At 42.3% G+C, this 20,096-nt stretch overlaps 1 protein-coding gene across 1 annotated transcript in view; it reads right to left on the minus strand.

The window, feature by feature from the left end:
- LOC115076530 (ATP-dependent RNA helicase DDX19A) overlaps window positions 1-17,013 on the minus strand; it is a 28,163-nt gene extending 11,150 nt beyond the window's left edge. Inside the window, exons 1-6 of the mRNA XM_029578070.1 lie at window positions 16,735-17,013; window positions 6,947-7,040; window positions 6,583-6,633; window positions 6,311-6,446; window positions 1,928-2,020; window positions 892-994 (exon numbers count right to left, since the gene is read on the minus strand). Of these exons, the coding sequence (XP_029433930.1) occupies window positions 892-994; window positions 1,928-2,020; window positions 6,311-6,446; window positions 6,583-6,633; window positions 6,947-7,040; window positions 16,735-16,794 (537 nt within the window). The 5' untranslated portion in view covers window positions 16,795-17,013. The remainder of the gene's footprint in view (window positions 1-891; window positions 995-1,927; window positions 2,021-6,310; window positions 6,447-6,582; window positions 6,634-6,946; window positions 7,041-16,734) is intronic.
- Between the last annotated feature and the right edge of the window lie 3,083 nt (window positions 17,014-20,096).

The raw sequence follows: 20,096 nt of genomic DNA on the forward strand, positions 1-20,096 counted from the left end.
AGCCATAAGTGGTAGCAAGTCTGGGACCCCCACAGGCAGGAAGCACCTCCCGATGCTTTACCTCCAGTGACTGCAGAAATGAGCACAGACAGGAAGAGAGAGCGCTAGCTGGGTACTCTTTCAGTATTCCCGGGCAGAATTACAGATAACTGTGACTAATGAGGTTTTAAGTAGCAGAGATTGTTGACATCACAACCGCCAGCAGCCAGACATGTTACAAACGTGTTGACAATCTGTCCATTAGTAATGCCATGTAGAATGGATTATTATAATATTCTATTATACTACTGGAACAGCAGCCCTGATTTCATCGGTGATATGTCTACAGCTTTCAGTTCAACCAGGAAAAGCCAGACCTTAATGCAGAAAAACTAAAGCCAGTCCCCGCAACTGGCTCCTGCAGAGCTCCAGCAAACTAAGCTCCAGCGCCATTAACCGAAAACCAGATCTGCTGTTCTGTAATATTTACAACATCGTAATACTATTCACTTAGCTCCCTAACCAGACTTCAGAGCAATTACAATAAAATACTTTGGAAACATACGCAGCCACCTCCGATGCGAGAGGGCATAACACTGTACATAACACTGGCCTTTGAAATGCACGATGAATCTCACTGTGAGACAGAAGGAATAATTTTACACATTTCTCATTTACTGAAGTCTCGTTAACATTTATTTTACCTTACAATACATCGCATTTCACATATCTATCGGTGACTGAAGTTTTGCAGAGATGAAAAGACTGCCACCTGAAGAATAAGCCAGGCATGTCTGACTGTAGAAAGTCCAGTTTGCAGTCAGCTTCCATCGGCACATGGGGCCGCTCTTGGGCTTCCTGGAACAGATCTCACTACTAAAAAAAAAAAAAAAAAAAACCTGGAGCGCTCACCTGTGGATATCTGTTTGCAGGATCAATTCGACTAAGCATTGCGAGCACAAAGGCCGCGGTTTTACCCGTTCCAGATTGGGACTGTGCAATCAGGTTCTGAGGGCTAGAATACAAAAGAAAGAGGTGGGGGAATACCACATTTTACTCCAAAAATATATGGCAACCATGAAAGATTTGAGGCCTGGCAGATCTCTAGGGTAATTGGCTCAGCTATATCCCAGTTGGCCAGCAGGGGTTCCAAGCTGAATTGGGTGCAGTGATCATATTGGCACAAACGCGCTCATCTTACAAAACTGAGGAGAGGGGAATATTATGTTAAACATATCTGAGCACGTTCATAAGCACAATGCTTTCAGATGATAAGAGAGCTCCTGGGAACCACTCCATGATGCTCTCTCTTCCCCTCAGCAACCAAAGCTGAGCTTAGCTTTGCTCTGTAGGGAGAGGTTCATGCAGCAAGTGGCAATATTCAGGTTCACACTGGGCCGAAGACAAAATTTGCTCCTACGTTCTTTCAGCTTGAAAAGCTCATCCAATTCGTTTCCACAGTAATACAGATGGTGTCAGGTGATTTGGAAAGATGTGCCTAAGTAGGGAGAACCATATCATTATTCTATACAAAATGGATGCTTCCATTATGCTTCAGGGTATGGTTTTCCAGGACAGCAACATGGAAAAAAACTTAAAATTCAAAGTCCAGATTCAAGATTCATTTTCTCACTGGCATTCAGTGTGGAACTATAGCAGGGCTGGGACGTGAATAAAACATCAGCATCTCCAGGCTCTGAGCTGAGAAAAGGCCCAGGATGTAGCAATGCTACCCAAGCAAAAACTGAACCCCTTCCATTGTCCATGACAGAAAGTACAAGACCTCAGCCCACAAAAAGCACATATGCAGTGGCCACCGGGCCAAGTCTGTGAGACCAACAGGATGCAGCTAACATGACACGAGATAAGTAAACTGCAGCGTTGCCTCATGCCTTCCCCCTTCCCTCACCCTCCAGAAAGGTAAAGACTAGGACTAATGGATACGCACGGCTCTGCCAGCATCATGGGTAACGCATTCTCTTGAATCTTTGATGGTCTATTGAAGCCCATTGAGTAGACCCCCTGAAGAAGTTGTGGCTTCCTGAAAAGAGAATACAGACAAATATTACATGGTATAAGCATCACAGGTGTCCCTCAGGTCAGAAAACAAAAAACCCTCTCTCTCTTTAGCCAAAACTAGATTCCAGGCAAAAGTTCCATGCTGTAGATCAAACAGGATTTGTCCAGCTAACCAAGACATTTAGGGCTAGCTACGTGGTCTTACGGTGTAACAACTTACACTACTCTTTGTGCAGTCAGTTACTTTGCACTTAAAACTATCCTTGTGATCAAGAGACTTCCTACCTCACCTTCCGAAAGAGAGTCAGGGCCTTCCCCCAAACCTCACCTTAACTGTGACAAGATCAGAAAAGAAAGTGCCTTTACTCTCCTGGAACTTAATCATGAAACTACGTCATATAGCACTGGATGCACTACCTACAGATTCTCTCTCTCTCCCATAACTAAGGAATTATTGTACCTTTTAATCTACCTAATGAACTCATACTGCCAGCATTCCTTATACTACCCTAGATAATGATGTTTCTACAGCTATTAGTTCAACCAGGAGAAGCCAAACGTAATGCAGAAAAGCTAAAGCTTTAGAGTTCCGGCAAACTGAGCTTGATTCGATTAACTGAAAATCAGAAGACCTGCTGTTCTGTAATATGTCTTAGCTTTACATGCCTTCTCTCATGGTCCCTATGTTGTTCGTAAGCTGAGTCCTATTACAATAGCACAATAACCTTAAATCCGATCGTAAACTGCTTTAAGCAAGCCTGGAAAAGGTGGGATATCAAAGATTCATACACAAACAAAGCACTCTCTCATCCATATACCTCACCAACATGAAGTTAATGTAGAACCAGCACAGACCAAGACAGGTTCAGTCCAAGTCGCAATTAATCCAGGCTTCAGCAAGAAAGAGAAGACATGGGGTCTGCAAATTCCTCTTTGGCTATGTTTCACGGCTGATATTTCAGGGGAAAATCCCCACACACAAGCTATGAAGCATTACAACTGCAACCTAGCCCAATAAGGGAAAAACGTTTGCTGCAGTGAGTGCTGCAACCTATTCTCTTCTACTTGAGGGGGCTCTGGAGCAGGCCAGACATACTGTAAATTTTAGTGCCCCTGCATGCACTTCAGAATCTTTATCTGTGGGATGGAGTCTTTTAGAAGGCCAACAAAAAAAAAAAAGATGTTTTAGTGCATGAGCTTTTCAGACCACAGGGCTGAAGGAGGTTTTTATACTTAAGTTGGTGAGGGGAGGAAATCCCCATTGAACATGGGTCGGGTGTCCAATGGAGTGTGGAAGAGCATCAGTTAACAGACACTCAAGTCACTGGTGATGCTAGAATTGTTGTGAAGGCAACAGATCCCCTGGTTAAAGCAGAGAACAGAGGGCATTAAGGGTTACCATCAATGAAGTTAAATTTCTTGAGACACCTTCTGTTCACAATCCTGGTAAGGGTGGATGTTACCTTCACAGCCTGTTCTCAAACATTGTAGCACCACCAATGGCTAAGCTTTTATTAACTGATGCTCTTCCATTCACATTATAAAGATTGTTCTCTATGTGTATTGTTGTTTTTAATTATGAATGTTAACTATTATGAACCATGGCGATTGTATTACAGAACGACGGCAGATAAATAAAGCATCTCCTGACAATGTCTGTTATGGGAATTCCCGCCCCACAACATCCTCAAGATATAAATGCAGCCTCCTACACAGATTTGCCCTATTGTGGGAGAGATTATAGGCTCCATTCTTTGGCAGTACCAGGTTTTGGGGGAGGGAAGGGATTTAGAGGTTTAACAAAGCAAAGAAAGTATGAACAATAACAATTTTTCCTGTTCATAAACTGTTCTGAATAGGAGATATGTACACAAAATTTAAAAATGATGTACATGAGAAGTCAGTGTACAAGAAAGTATTAATGTTTCTTAAAAAAAACAAAAATAATAATTGTAGACATGTTTCCACCTTACATGCTCGAGTTACACTCGGAGAGATCTGGGTGATCTTGAAAGCTCATGAACTGCAATGCCTGTTTTGTTGGTCCTTTAAAAGGAATTGCAATCTGCTAAACTAATTTTCCCACAAACCAATATGACCACTAGAACTCCATCTGAAGGCCAATTTACAGTGCAATTTCGTAGGTTTTAGTCAAGAAACTGAACCAGAAAGTCATTTCTATCTATTTCAAAGTAGATATCTATTTTGCTAAATCTTATGTGGAGTATTGAATTTTGACCCTGTTAAAACCAACAGCAGTGAAATACAAAACCTGTAGAGCGAACAGCCACCTGAACCTGCCTAAAAATGTTATTTAGTGTTCACGTCATTGGAAAGAAGAAACCACATGTATAGCGCCTTATGCCCAACAACCTGGAAGGAGAGGGAGACCTTTTCAAATCTAACACACTGCTCGCAATTTCAAACAAAAGTTCAGCACATTCCCCACCAATACCTTGTGACCTTATGCATAAAGCTTACCACCACGAAACCCACAAGCTGTACAAGAGATGTAATAAAATATATTAGCAATGTAACACCCACACGTTCCTGCTTATTAATCTCATCTCCCTAATTAAAACAAGCTTTTTCAGGAGCACATTTCATTCAGCCTGGCAGTGGCTCCCAGATAAGCAAGCTTTGAAAACGGATAACCTTTCTGTATCCTCAATTCAAAAGCAATGAGCTCCAAAGCCCAACCCTCACTCTGTGAAGCAGTTGCCTAGGAGACCCTGCAAGTAGTTAGGACTCAATTAATCCAAATGCCCCTTTATCAATTTAATATTTTCAGCACCAAGCAGAGGCAAAATAGCGAGAGATCTCATGTTCTGTTGTTTTACTGGTGTGGGTTTGGTTTTTTTTGTTTTTTTTTAATGGGATTGCATTTACAAGCATTTCACCATTTAAAAAAAAAAAAATGTCATTTTGGATTGGCTGTTCAGACCTCTGCACCAGAGAGAGATGAGCATGTATGGGAAAGCCCGCAGAGCAGTGAAGAGCATCTTCCAGTCATGGCAGAAAGGAGCTAACATGAGATAAGTCACTTTGGCTATCACTCTGGGAAACTTATGCATATGAATTAAAAAAAAAAATCCTCATCACAGAGAGCAAAATATCTGCTAAACCAGTTCCAGTTAAATCTCTTTTGCAGAATGAGGGGAAAAAAAATACCATGAACTGAATATCCCCAGGTAGGCAACCTTTGGTGTGACTTTCAAATTTAGTAGCATGGAGGCCGGTGTCAAATAGCTTTCAAACTTCCTCTATGCACCTGATCTAGGACTTTTAGGCCAGATTTGTACCATTTATTACTTGAAGTGATTCATGCACACTGCACAAGAAAAATAAAATCTGATGCTAGGCTAGAAAGTATGCTGAATTATTTTCAAGGTACAGGAACTGACAGTGCAAAAGGGCTGAACTTAAACCAATAAGCTAAGAAAATATTTGAAGAAACCAGTATCAGAAGCAGATGTAATTACCAGGAAAGTTCCTATTTATCACAGGAGACCCTTAAAAAACACCCAGGATATTTTCTGACAGTTCATTTCACCCCCAAAAGGAAAAACAAACAGCAGGCACTGAGGACATAGTGACAGCAGTAGGTGGGCAATAAGGCCCTCAGCAGAGCCTGCTCTCTCATCCCTGAACAACAATCAGCTAATGAGCTCTCATTAACAGCTAATCAGCACCCCAAGAAATCAAACATTACACCCACACTAACATGCACCACTGCAAACTGTGGCACCCTAAAACCTAAGAAACGCAGAGACATAGCTTCAGATCAAACAATCAGGGAACAGGCAGGGCTGCTCTGAATGAGCTCCCCTTGAGCAGAGTGGATCAAAGGAGCAAGATTTTATCAGCCAACCTACCTGCTGCTTCTACCTCAATTATATCAACTCTTAATGGGAAACCGTCTTACTAATCTATGTAATAAATTATGAAAAACTCCAGGGAGGACAGTAAATGTACTAATTAGAAAACAAAATCTTTTGCTCTAAACCGTAATGCCCAGTGTCTCCCAAATTCAGGAGTTTCTGTGCTCGGCCACACATTCACCCCTTTCAGACTGCTCTTTTCTGTATCACCAGCAGAGTTATTCCACAGCTAGCTATTGCCTAGACCACACTACAATACAAAGGCTCTACAGGCTGGCTTTGTTTTAAAAGAATTAGATTCAGAGCCCATGCCCTGTGGCTCACGCAGCTGTTCAAGGGATGGAAGCCAAGGTCTTCAAGACACCAGAGGTGAAAGTATCTGCTCCCCTTTCATCCTGGCCACTCCCAGCACCTTGCCTCAAGGTACTCACAGTCTAAGCTCTTCAAAGGACTTCACAGAGTAGAGAGGCGAGTTTGGGTCCCGCTGAAGCACCTCTACTTGGTTTGTGTTGTTAACTAGGTTACTGCGGATGAGCTTATTCAACAGAGATTGGGCAGCTTTATCCTCTGCGGGGGAAGAACAAGAAAGAGATAAAAGGTGACATCCAGAGTTCACCAGGAAAACAGCCATTCATTCATTTCTGGGAAGAAAGGAACAGTAACCAGTAACAACCTCCGATCCCCTCCCCTAAGTCAACCTCACCTTTCTCATCATCCTCTGGTTTCTCTGCATTCTCACCATTCTTTACAGCTCCTACAAAAATAAAAGCAAAGCAATTTAAAGAACCAATCTCAAGCTGAAGTATGAGAAGCTGGGAATCCTTCAGAGTATAAAACTGCAGTGCTAGGCAGAGCCGCAGAAGGGAGCCAGGACTGGCAGAGCAGGGGTACGTATTGGGACATGATCACGCATCTCCTTCCCAGCACCGCTTGCTACTGTTTAAGTACCTCGGCCTCAAGGGCTCTCATCAAAATGAAATCAGTCGCTTGAAGCTTCAGAAATAGAGAGAATCATATTTCCTGAAGAACAAAAAGGTATTATACAAAAGTCAATCCAGAACACTCACCATTTATGTCTGGCTTGGATTTCTCATCCGGAGTCGTCTCATCTTTTGGTTTTGCATCTTTCGGTTTCTCATCTTTAATTTCCAAGCTGCCCAGCTGTGCAAAGAACAGAAGCATTGGCTGAATGTCTGTCGTGCATTGTTTATGTGGCGCCCTGAATAAAATGACAACCGTGCAAAGACATGGGGCATACAGGAGGGGCAATGCTCGAAAACTCACAGCCTCTCTCTAGGTAAAAGTACACATGGGGGGATCAGCAGTGCATGTACTGGGGGGAGGGATTATTTCTTGAGGTAGTGTTCAAAGGGAAAGCACCAAAGCGGGTAGTTTTGAAAAACTGTGCCTATGTGAACAAGAGACAAGAATGCTGATCCCCTATTTTTTTTCTATTAAAGTGGCCATCTATCCACCAAGAACTAGACTGATACCATAAACTCAATTTCACTTAGGTCAACCTACCTTTTTCTTTTTTGTTTTCCAGAGTTTGGTGACTTTTGGCTGCTACCAACAGAGTCAAATTTAAAGCCGTTGACCTGACAAAGCAATTGGTGTCTAAAATGCTTTCACGTAGTGTAACAAACATCTGCATGCTTCAAATCATGTTCTTCCACAATGCAGAGTTAGCATATGGCCAACTGAGAAGTCTGATATATGTGAAACTAGATCTAGCAGGTATCATGAAGCCTAGTTTGCGCTTAGGGTAAAAAGACAACCGACATGCATAAGCCAGCAAAACAAACTGAAATGGACTAGGTTAAAACTGACCAACAGTACATCTAACAACACTTTTTATCTCCAATTTTGTCAGTAACTATAGTGCAGGTGGTGAAGAAGCTCTGGAATAATCTATCACTAAAGTTGTTTGATGCACCTTTCCTGCAAACATATAATACACAAAGTTTTTAACAAAAGGCACACAGAAATGTACGAGCTGCAAACATCAAGGCATACAGAAATGTTCGAGCAGAATCAAAAGAAGTTTAGGTAGCTTGGTAGGTGGTCAACAAGACTTTATAATATACACTCAGTCTAAAAATGAAGTATTACTACCTTCAGAAGGCAGCTCTGTCTTGGTAAGACCAACTCCTCAGTCAGTCATGTAGTCCACCTCGGCTGTAAAAGTACAACAGATTCCTATGCATGGCCTATATTTTAAAAGAAACCAGTATCGCCAAAAGCCAGTTCCAAAGCCCCATTTCACAGACTAGAAGAGTGCTCCTAAAGATACATTAAATAATCACTCAGTCACGTCTCAGAGGCATACCATCCCTTAACCATCAAACAAGTGTTCACTCCATTTTATTTCATGCAATATTAAAAGCCCACACAGAGGTAAGCACAGTTTCACTCCTGAAGAGCTGCAAAGTTCCTGTGCCTTCAGCCAAGCATCACAAGGTAGACAAATATATAGAATAAATCTGCCAGCTGACTTTGGGGTTTTCCTGCTTTCATCTTCAGGCCAATGCAGACAGTTCAGCATTAGAACAAAATGTTCTAATCAGAAACCATGCAGCTGGCAACAGCGGCTAGAAATATCTGCAGGGGGATGTATAGTGTCATCTAATCAAAATAAAATTTGCTGGAAATAACAGAAATCAATCACATCACTACATTTCCATAGCAACTTACTGCAATACTAGCAGCAGCAAATGAAAACTACTTGAAGGGAAACTTACTTAGCCAGTCGGGTTTTCAGGATATCCCTAATGGAGATGCATGAAATATGTTTGCTTACATTGGAGGCAATGCATACAAATCTCTTTCATGCATATTCTTTAGGGATATCCTGAAATGTCCACTGACCTGGAGGGAGGGGTGACAGAGGACTGGTTTCCGCCCCACTATCTTAAAAGAAAAAAAGATTGTTAAAGGGCTGGTCCTAACCACTCAGACTACCTACGTTCCCTTCCATGTGTGCAGCCAGCACTCTAATCCATACAATGATAGCTTTCACATTTTATTCACAGCTCCTGAGCCATGGGTAAAGGATCATTGCCTTAGCAATGTACAAGGGAGAAGCGAGGTCATTTTTTGCTCCCTTAGCTCAGTGGAAGTGTCCTTAGAGTAGAGCCAAAGGATTGCCAGCTCAGTTTTACAGATCCTGACTGGGAAATGATCCAAGGGTGTCTCTCTCCAGCCTCTGCATAGCCATAGGCCAGAGTCTATAAACTTTCATAATACTTAGAGAAAGTTGAACACCTCAAAGAGCCCTACATTCAAAGGCTACTCATGTGAGACCTGAAGTGATGCCTAATCTGCATTCTGATGCTTTCTTGTAAAGCAACAGGTCTAATGTGCATCAGGGCTCTAAATCATGATACTTGTATCAATGAGAGTGCTCTTATGGAATTAGGAATTTGTTTAAATAATTTCAGAGTCCTTCTACTTTTGGTTTCTAAAATAGTATTAGTCATAAGAACTCTGAAACACTGCCAAGTGCACAAAAAGTTGATTGAGCATTCTTTCATATTGCTAGTTTAACTGTATAAAGCTGGCAATTAGTAAGCCAATTCTAAAATAAAAGAACAAACTATGCAGCGCCTTCAGCCTTTCATCCCTCAAGAGTGGCCGAGACTGTACACTTGGGAATCAGGCAAGGTTAAAAATACTGGAAACTGTTAGCACCATCTTAATTCAAAGATTTTCTTTACTTATTTCAAGACAAATTTCAAGGTGTTACAAAAGATACATTCTTTATATTTGCTTAAATATTTTTATTCGCTCCTGGGCACCCTAAGCATCATAGTCATTTTGAGAATACCAAGCTATAATATCTATTACCCCTGCCTTTGCCTTGCATGAATACTCTTCCTATTCAGCTATTTGATGATTTCCTCTTTTGCTCGCTGTTCCCAACTCTTCTAAAAGTAGGACCTGTTTCCTGGCCCGCACATAAAAACATTTTGTAGTTCGCAGGGAAACATAATAGCTAAAACATTCATTTTTGTTTTCTGTCCTTGGCATAACCATCTTGTCTATTTTTCACTTGTGTAATAACCTGAAGAAGCGAGCTTCCCTTATAACTCCTCCTCTGGATCCCTATGTCTTCTTTCCATCTCCCCTAACACCACAACAGTACCAGGTAAGACAAGCCTGGTTTTACCCACTGCATGCAGGGAGATGGACTTCCAATTTCCCAACTGAATTCCCTTAACCTTTTAGATCCTGCTCATTGAAAGAATTATTTCCCCTTTTTACATATCGTAGTTAACTAGACCCAAATATGGAATAAATATGGTATAAAAAAATTTGCAAGTAATTCAAAGTAAATGAAAAAATGTTCCACTTGTGGATCGTTGGTACCTAAAAGGTTAAAAAACATAAAAAATAACTAAGCAGCACTGACACATCCTGTCCCTCTGGAAATGGAGCTATACAACCATCCTACCATAACTCCCTAAAGAAGTGCTTCTCAATCCAGTCCTCAGAGCACACCCAGTCAATCAGGTTTTCTGGATATCCAAGACAGATTTGCCTACAATGGAAGTAATGCATGCAAATCTCTCATATGCATATTCATTGTGGATATCCCGAAAGGACACACCTAGCCAGCTAGGTTGAGGACTAAGTTGAGAAGCACTGCCCTAAAGGCCTGATTTACTAAAGGAGAGGTAAGCCAACTCAGGTCCTCAAGAGCCACAAGCAGGCCCGGCTTTCAACATATCCATAATGAATATGCATGAGATAGATTTGCATACATTGCATCCACTATATGCAAATCTCTCATATGCATATTCATTGTGGATATCTTGAAAACCAGACCCGTGACACTTGAGGAATGGAGTAGGCTAACCTGTACCAAGGCTCCTCTTCCCCCCCCCCCCCCCAATTCTGTTTTTATGGGGGAAACAGCTTTGTAGATCAGATTTGCAGTTTGCATGGAACGCTAGCCAAAGTGCTAATTAACTTTCTGATCATGTCAAAGTTAGGGCAACAAATTACACCAAAATTTCACCTATGCAAATCACCTTTTAAAAGCACCAATTTGAAAGATTTCTAAAGACAAACAATACGGTGTCCAAAGTTCAGCTTTTCTTCGCATGCCTTCTTCGCTAACCAGTACTCAATGCTGTGCTCTTCACATCTCTCTCTTTTTTGGGGGGTTGTTTTTTTTAACAGTTTTTTTTCTCTGTTTCATCAGTTCACATTTTGAAAGTCAAAAAAGTCCAGATGGCAGTCCACAGAGGCCTATTTCTTCTCCTTCATAACATGTTGAATTTCTTATTCTGCTCCTGACCTCAGATACTAAAATAAAGCTCACTCAATTACAGCAGCACTATGATTTTCTTCATCTCTTCCTTGAATCATCGCTCCTACAAAACTTCATGATTATCATTAATATCACAATTGGTCTATTATGAGCTAAACTGTGATGATTTTGCCCAGTATTGGAAAAGTAAAATTGAAGGGTTATGTGACTTGTCTGTAGATACTCATTTGGTTAGGGAGTTAGGACTGAAGAAAGAATCATCACCAGTGAGTCACTGAGTTGGAGTTTAGGTGTTTGAGGAGGTGACCCAAGGAGAACTAGGTTGTATTCTGAAAAACGTGAATGCCACTACTTGTAGTTTTAACCCTTGTCCATCTGTTTTGGTGAAAAATCTCCCTCTAGAATTAATGGGGAGGTTTCAAACAACTGGAAATGGTTCACTGAGGGAGGGAATATACCCGTCAGCATTGAAGAAAATAGAACATCCATTTTTAAACAGGGGATGTTTGAATAATGAAAATTGTGGAAGCTACCACCCCCACTGGCGAATAATCCATTTTTGGGGAAGGTGACTGAAAAGGTTGTAACCATTCAAATGTCTGAATTGATGCAAGAGAATAAGTTATTAGATGAATGCCAATCAGGGTTTAGAGCTGGATATAGCACAGAGATAGCTTTGGTAGCGACACGATTTTGTTTTGTAGGAATTTGGATAAGGGATGAAATGGTTGGGTCGGTTGGATCTACCAAGTGCTTTTGACTTGGTAGACCATAGAATTTGAGTCCAAAGATATGAAGAACTAGGTTTTAGAGGGAAAATTTAGACTGGATCTCCTCCTTTTTGGGGGATAGGAAGTTGGAGGTATGGGTAAAGGGAAGCAGTCTGCTCCATATTGTCTAGACTGTGGCTTCCCACAGGGATCCCCATTATTATTCAATATTTTCATGCAGCCATTGGGACAGATAATTCAGGCACCGGGGTTCAGGGGATTCATTTCTGCAGATGATGTCCAATTACTGTTTCCCCTTGGAAGAGATCCAGAGTTGTCACTGGTTAAGGTACATGATGGGCTGAAGATTTTAATGGTTTGGTTACTAGGGAATAAATTAGTATTAAATGAGGGTAAAACTGAGTGGATGATTTTCACAGCGACAGAATTAGAAAAAACCCTACAGTTGGAGTGGGAAAAACTAAATGTTGGAATATTTCAAATGACCGTAATTTGGGGGTTCAATTGGATGGCAAACTGTTCCTTGTTGCCCAGATTTCCTTGATGGTACAAAGAATTTTTATGAAATTAAAGCAACTCAGGAGAATTAAAGGCTGGTTAAGTTTTCAGATTGTTATCCAGGCATTGGTATGGCCCATATTTGATTACTGTAATAGTTTGTTGATACAGGTGACAGTGAAAACTATGAAACTGCTACAAGGGATGCAAAATATGACAGTGAGATTGATATTTGTGTATCCAAGAAGGACCAGTGCAAGGCCTTTGTTAATGGAATTGCACTGGCTCCCTACTGAAGCAAGAATAAAGTTTAAGATCATGACTTTAATGTTTAAAGTGAATCATGAGGGAGCAGAATATCTGGCAAATCTGGTACAAAGATATATTCCAAGACAAAATTTACATTTGGCAAATGGCCCTCTTTTTGTAGTTCCAGGGGTTAAAGCGATAAAGAGAGAAGCCTTTTGTAGAATTCAGCATCACTACAAATCAGGTTGGAAAGGTATTATTTATCATTCAGGAAAAAAGTAAAGGCAAATTAAACTGAAAAAGCAAAATGATTTTAATGATGAGGAGGTTAAAACTTGGTTTTATTTTTGTTTTCTATGATTGATTGTATATGGTTTTATTATGTTGGAAACTGCTCTGACCAGTTCTTCTGTTGGGCAGGATAGAAAAGCTGAAAAATAAATAAATAAAATAAATACATTTTTCAGTGTGAATAAGCACACAATGTTCATTAGTGACCCCACAGACTGGAAAATTCAAGAACATTTTAAAAGACTGCTGTGAATTTTTTTTAAGAACATTTACTAGAGACAATATTTGTTTTTCTAAAATGGTTTTATTTTTTTGTAGTACCTTTTAGATCCTGCTCATTAAAGGAATTATTTCCTGATGCCCCTTTTTACATATCGTAGTTAACTAGACCCAAATATGGAATAAATATGGTATAAAAAAGATTTGCACGTAATTAATGGCAGATGAGGTTTCTGCAAGCACAAAAATTCTTGGCTGCGATATCAGTCCAGTTTCATCTATGAAGCTGCATTCCTGCACCAACATCAGAAACCCAGTTCCCACTACTGCAGTACTACTGGAATTAATTACAAGTGCCATGTTAAAATGGAAGAGCGATTTTTAAAACAGAGACCATTTCCAAACTCCAACAGAAAATGACTACAGGACTCATTTAAGTAATATTCAGACAAAAAATGCTGAGCATTCCTCCTTTTAGTCATGTTAATATACTGGAGACTCAGCAAGATGAAAATTAGAAAGGAGGAGGAAATACTTCACTAGGTATCAACTTGTGCTCCTATGGAGGAATACCAAATCCTAAATAATGTGGAGGTATCTTTGCAGGGAAAAGTCACAAGGACTCTAGAATGGCAACCTCTAAAACAAAGGTTTTATATTGGTGGGGGAGAGGGAAAGAGGAAGAAGAGAGGGACAAAGGGGCAAACCCATAAAAGTATATTTATTTATACGCTTTTCTTTACCGACATTCGTAAGGCACATCATGCCGGCTTACACTGAACTGAAAGGAGGAAAATACAATAAAACGAAGACAGGGGATTAGGCAGGGATTAGGAGGGGAGAAAAGGGAAAGGGAGGTGGAGGCAGAAGGAAGGAGGTGGAAATCAGTAAAACTGGGTACATAGCAACTAAGTACCAGAGAGAGGTGACTGCAACAAGGAACTATATACATCTTATGTATCATTATATACCATAGTGGTTAGTACATATAGGATATACATAGTTCCTCTAAGTCACTATCTTTATCAATGGAGTTCATATGCTAAGGCCGTTCACAAAGTGCATGAGTGAAGAGGAGAGGCTGAGGGGTGGGAGGGAGGTTAAGGTGAGCGAATGGTGGGAGGGAGAACGGAGGTGAGGCGGGGCAGAAGGAAGGATGCCAAATAGAGGTGCAGAACGGGGAGAAAGTCTACGTTTGGTTTGCATCAGGGTAGGCCTGCTTGAAGAGCCATGTTTTGACTCCTTTTTTAAATTTGTGCAGGGATGGCTCAAGATGGAGGGGCATGGGGAGGGAGTTCCAGAGGGAGGTACCAGCGATGGAGAAGGCCCTTTCTCTGGTGATGGACAAATGTGCAGACTTAAGGGAAGGTGTGTGCAGTGTGCCTGCAAGGGTATTTCTAGTGGGGCGGTCAGTGGCGCATTTCGTCTAGCCAGGTGTAGTTGAATCTGTGTAATGAACAATGAAGGATGGTGAGGGTTTTGTATTGTGAGCGGAAGGAGATGGGCAGCCAGTGCAGGTCCTTTAAAATAGGGGTGATATGTTCCGTTTTACGGGTGTTAGTTATGACTCTGGCCATGGAGTTTTGTAGAATCTGGAGTGGTTTAATGGTGGAGGCGGGAAGGCCGAGAAGGAGGGAGTTACAGTAGTCCAGTTTCGTAAGCATGGTGGTCTGAACTACTGTACGGAAGTCTTGAGTGTGGAGTGGAGGTTTGAGTTTCTTGAGGACATTTAATTTGTAGAAACCTCCTATTTCTTGGTGGGGTCATTAAAATGCTTGATAGCAATGTTTCGGGTAGATGTTTTGTTTTTTCTTTTCCAGGACTGAGCAATAATGCTTCCTTTCTTCTAAAGATGTAGTTGTCAGTCAAGGTTACTAACCACCAAGAAACATTTAGACAGAGGGGGGGTTTTTGTTTTTTTTTTATACACCAGAGGCATCACTGGACTGGGAGGTCTTGGAAAATGTCAGTCTTCTGTGGCCCAAGATGCATTACTTGCCCAACATCAGGAGAGGAGGGGGGGGGGGGGGGGCACGACATGGCAAAATTACAAGTGGCATCATGACATTTACAGAAAGGTCAAGTTTTCAACAATTTTTACAAGCTGTTGCCAACCCTATTGTCAGCGTTCCACAAAATGGCACAGCAAAGTCTGCTCACATAATTATGTCCAAGCCTGTGCAATGGTTCAAAAGGTCATTGGTAAGATGTGTTCAACCAAGCTGCACGAGCACAAAAATTGACCTTGGAAAACAGTAGCTGAAAAATGTTGCTCCCTTCAGCGATAAATAGGAAAGTTTAATTTTCCTGAAAACCTTGAAATTGCTCATTCGAAGGTGTATTTGGCTGCACTTACAAGCAGGCGCAGATAAACTGATAAGAATGGCCATGAGTTGTAGACAGACTATAAATATGGAGGCTTTGCCATATGTAATCAGATATCTGTTCTTTTATTAGGAAGATAATTTTGGTACCAGATTCTGTACCTGATAAACTCAGGACTAAAACCCAGAGAAGGTCTGAGAGGGAAGTGTGAAATGTGAAAATATCCAAGCATTCAGATTCTGACAATGTTTTAAGAATTTTTATGACTCTCCTTTTCTTTTGTGGATTTCAAACCCACCTGTTTACTAAAAATGGTTATAGTGAACATTTCAATAAATCATTTTTCAATCCTAACAGATCTTTACCATCAATCTAGCTTTTTGTTTAATAAATATTTCCTTATATTGGTTCTGAGTTGTCCCCCCAGGGGGGGATTGCCCTTCCAGAGGTGGTGATGAAGAAGAAAACAGTCAAAGAATTCAAAGGGTTATGAGATAAACACGGTGGATCTCTAAAGGCTAGAAGACAGAAATGAGAGGGGGGGGGGGGGGGTAACTTGCAGGTACGGCGGTTACTACCCTTAGCAGAAGGCATGGAGATTACTACCCTTAACCAATATGCTTCGATACTTTTAATGCAACTACAACATTGCTCCCTTTTTAAACGGCATGTGGATAAGAGGAATTTGACTCAGACGACAACGGAGGATCTCGACTTCCATGGTCTGGGATACCTTTATGTGGATATAAGGGAAAAAGAATAGGACTGCTATGGCCTAGCACGTCAAGTAAACTGACTGATCCATGGGAGTAACTTGCACGGCGCGGCAGATACTACCGTGGGAAGCTTGTTGGGCAGACTGGCTGGACCCCTGGTACTTTTCTGCCATCATTTCTATGTTTCTATATTAAATATTCAGTTTAGCTATACAATAAAATAATACACAAAAAATAAAGCTAACATATGTGGACAGAGAGCATAGATATTCAGCTAGCTTCAAGCCCTTAACCTCTAGAAAGGGAAATATTCATAAGCTTTTAGGGAAGAGGCGAGGCAATGTGAGAATCCCAGAAATTCAGATTCCACACCAGAATCGGCCCCAATCCTCTCAACTAGCTCCACAGCACCCCTCCCATTCGGGCCACTCTCCTCTGGTTACTACCGTCAGGATTCCCCGCCGGTTATTCCGGTCCGGACTCTCCTCCTCCCTCTGGTTAATCCCTCCCGGGCCTCCCCGTCTTTCCCTTCTCGCGGGCGCCGAACTCACAGACTCCACGGCCGCCGCCTCCTGCTCATCAACAGCCAAAGCCCACGAATCGGTCGCCATGGTGCTTGGAGGTTCGTCCGCGTCGGAACCGGTTCCCAGCGCTTCCTCTTCCGCCTCGGGTGGTCCGAAGAGGGGGAACGAAGCCGCCTCCGCGCGGCTGCCCGGTCTGACTCAGCGGGAGTGCAATGGCGCCGAAAGACCGCAGTGCGCAGGCGCGATGCCTCTGTCTTCCCCTTCCGTTGCGGCTCGGGAGCCCCGGGAATATTGTTCCGGGGCCTCCAACAGGACCCGACTTAAGTGGTCCCAATAGCCCAGGTAGCCTCACAACGTACCAAGAGCTGGCATGGGAGAGGGCGCTGACCTTAACTTAGGGTTGCCGCCTCACCCGGGTTAACCGAATAGGCAGAGCCAATCCTGGGTTTGCCCCCGTTGCATGCATAGGGTTGTAGTTCTTTTTTTTTTTTCTACAACTGTACATGTTTGCAAAGGCCCAATATCAGGAATTTCTGTACCTGTCCAGGGCGGAATTTCTAGTATGCAATTGCCCCGTCACCGGAAGTTCACCCCATCACTCCTTCGCGTCCTACTGACTGGACTTTGAGGGGGGGGGGACCGACCCTCAACAGGGCCGCTATAACTTGAGATTTCAGAGGGGTATCTTCCTCCTGGAATGGGGGGCAGGGTAGCCGGAGTGTTAAATCCTCACATGTACCCAACTAATAGAACAGTGATAGACAAACAGGTCTAGTTTTCAGGTTAATCCATAATATATATGCAAGAAGTAGATTTGCATGCACTGCCTGCATTGTTTGCAAAAACACCTAGTGTATATATAATCCTGAAAACCAGCCCAAGACCAGAGCTGCCTATCCCTGAGCTAGAAGGATAAGACAGGCAACATTACAAGCCCCAACCGTTTTAAACTCTTGAGGTGCAACGGTGCTTGTCCCAAGCCAGGATAAAGGAGGAAGGTTGGTGTCATTAGGGATAACGGGTAACACAAGATTTTCAACAATATTCCCCCCAGCACATAGTAGTGTGTATTTCTGGTCAGAATCAACAGTAGTGCCAATTATAGAAAAACTACAAGGATGTTCCTTTGCAGGGTTGATTTGGTCAAGAGACAAACTTGTGCAAGTCTGGCTGTGAATGGTTGCCATCTGTGCTAAATGTACTTTTTGTAAGATCATTTCAATTGAAGACGTTTATGCTGAGTAAAGACTTGCCCTTGGAACACCAGCCTTGTGTGGTTTTCTAGAGAGACACTAGTAATGCCCTGAATATATCTCTTTCTCTCTCTCTCTCCCCCCCCCCCCCCCCCCAAATGGGAAAGAAACCTAATACCCTTCTCTTATAGAGGAAAGGGGCTACATTATTATCCCTTAAAACACTTATTCTCTCTCAGTTCTGAAGTGGGAAAACAGAGCAAAGAATCCCACAGTTTTCTTCACCAGGCAATCAAGGCCTATGGCTCAAGCAAGAGAACCATGCTTGACCCTTTATTATGGCGGAGGGTGGCTAGGACTGCAGACCCCACATGAATGGGAAACATGTAGAAGAAAAAGACTGCTACACATTTGAAAGTCCTGTCTCAGTGTTCTCTTTGATCTTCACTTTTTTCCTAAAAATATTCAATATTGCTGGAGTTTGGAGGAAGTCAGGGCTCATTTTATTGCATTTTTGGAACAGAATGCTAAAATCTGATAGTTCTAATGAGCAATTCTCAACATTTTTGTACCATGCATTGTGAACAGTCTTCGCTTTAAGCGTATTGTTTCCATAATTCCATAACTAATTACTATATAGTCTTATTTTTAAGGATGTATAAACTACTTCATTGCATAGGTCCTGGGGTGGTGCATATACTCACAAACAGAGCAAGACCTTCAGAAAAAAGAATATATATAGTTAGGCATAAAGCATTTTTTATTTTTTGGGAGGTAGAAATGAGTCATTCCACAGATATTCCTGAAAATGTACTGCAAAATAATATGAAAGGGAAGTTTACTGCTGATGTTTCCCTTCATGAAACATGTCACAGCCTTAGTGCAAAGTGAGTGGCATTGGGCCAGGCTTGGGAATGGTTTTTCTCCCATTCTGTATAGGAAAATATTTGATAAATAAGGATTGATGTTAAATTTGGTGGTATAAAGGCTGGTTTCTAAGCGTCCAGACAGATGAATTCAGAACCAGTGGGTTATGCACTTCTACCAGCAGATGGAGACAGAGCAAAGCTGACATCACAGTATATATCCCTGCAGTGACATCAGCCTGCCAGTATTCTTCATCTCCAGCAGATGGTGGATGTGCATCTCCTTACTGGGGGATTGCTTTAAAAAAAGAAAAAAGGAGAAAGAGATAAAGGAGAAAGGAGATTAAGGAGACTATACGTACCGCTCTCCTGAGATGATATCAAAAGGTCCCTCCTTCAGTCGAGTTTCTCATGGGGTGATATCCATTCAATCCCTCTCCCTGTCGAGTGCCTTGGACTGACAGCCGGTTCCTGGCATGTACTTAGCTGATGAGAGTTCCAGCTGAAAGGCTAGCAGTTGCAGAAAGCCATGCGCGGCAGTAACCCTCTCCCCCTGCAGCCAGAGATCGGAGCTGTACTCAGTCAGGACAGGCTGAGCTCAGGTAAAGAGTTGTAAAAAAAACAACAACAAAAGAGAGTAAGGGGAAGAGAGTTTAAGGACCCCCTCCCCCTCTTCTTGTCTCCGAAGCCTTGGCACGCTGATCTGACTTATTTCCTGCCCCCGTGGAGGGCTTGGGGATCGCGGTAGTCTGGCAGTTTGAGTAGCCTTTTTAGTCTAGGCCCCGTTCTCAGGCTTTCCTGTGGCATCACGTGATAGGCCGTGGCAGGATTTGCACGTTTTGTTTTACACATGCCCGCCACATATCTGGGCCTACAGTCAGTTTGCACCTGCACGTCCTGGTGGGGTGTCTGCTTGGACCACGTACTTGGACATCCAAGGTTTTTTGGGCGTCCAGGTTTGTGCATCCAATCCAGGTTGGGTGTCCAGGGATAGACGCTCCTTTTTCTTGGGCGTCCTTATTTTAGACGGACGCATAGTTCGACGTTCTGTTTTCAGAAGGTTTTGAGCACTACGTTTTGGTTTGACCTTCGGGCCCAGTATCTTTTTTCTACAAGATTCTGGAAGAGAGCCTGGACTCGGTTGAGCATGATGAACCTGGCCAAGAACAGTCTTCAGCATTCACAGTCACTAGGGTCTTTCGGTCAGGGCAGGGTGTTCCTGCCAGACGGTCATATTCAGATGTTGATGATGAAGGTGCGTTTATTGATGAACACAATACGCTCAACAGTTTGGTCCTGTCTACAGGTGCTCAAATTGATTGGTGGTAAC

Source organism: Rhinatrema bivittatum, chromosome 15 (genome assembly GCF_901001135.1).
Source record: "Rhinatrema bivittatum chromosome 15, aRhiBiv1.1, whole genome shotgun sequence".
Lineage (NCBI taxonomy): Eukaryota > Metazoa > Chordata > Amphibia > Gymnophiona > Rhinatrematidae > Rhinatrema > Rhinatrema bivittatum.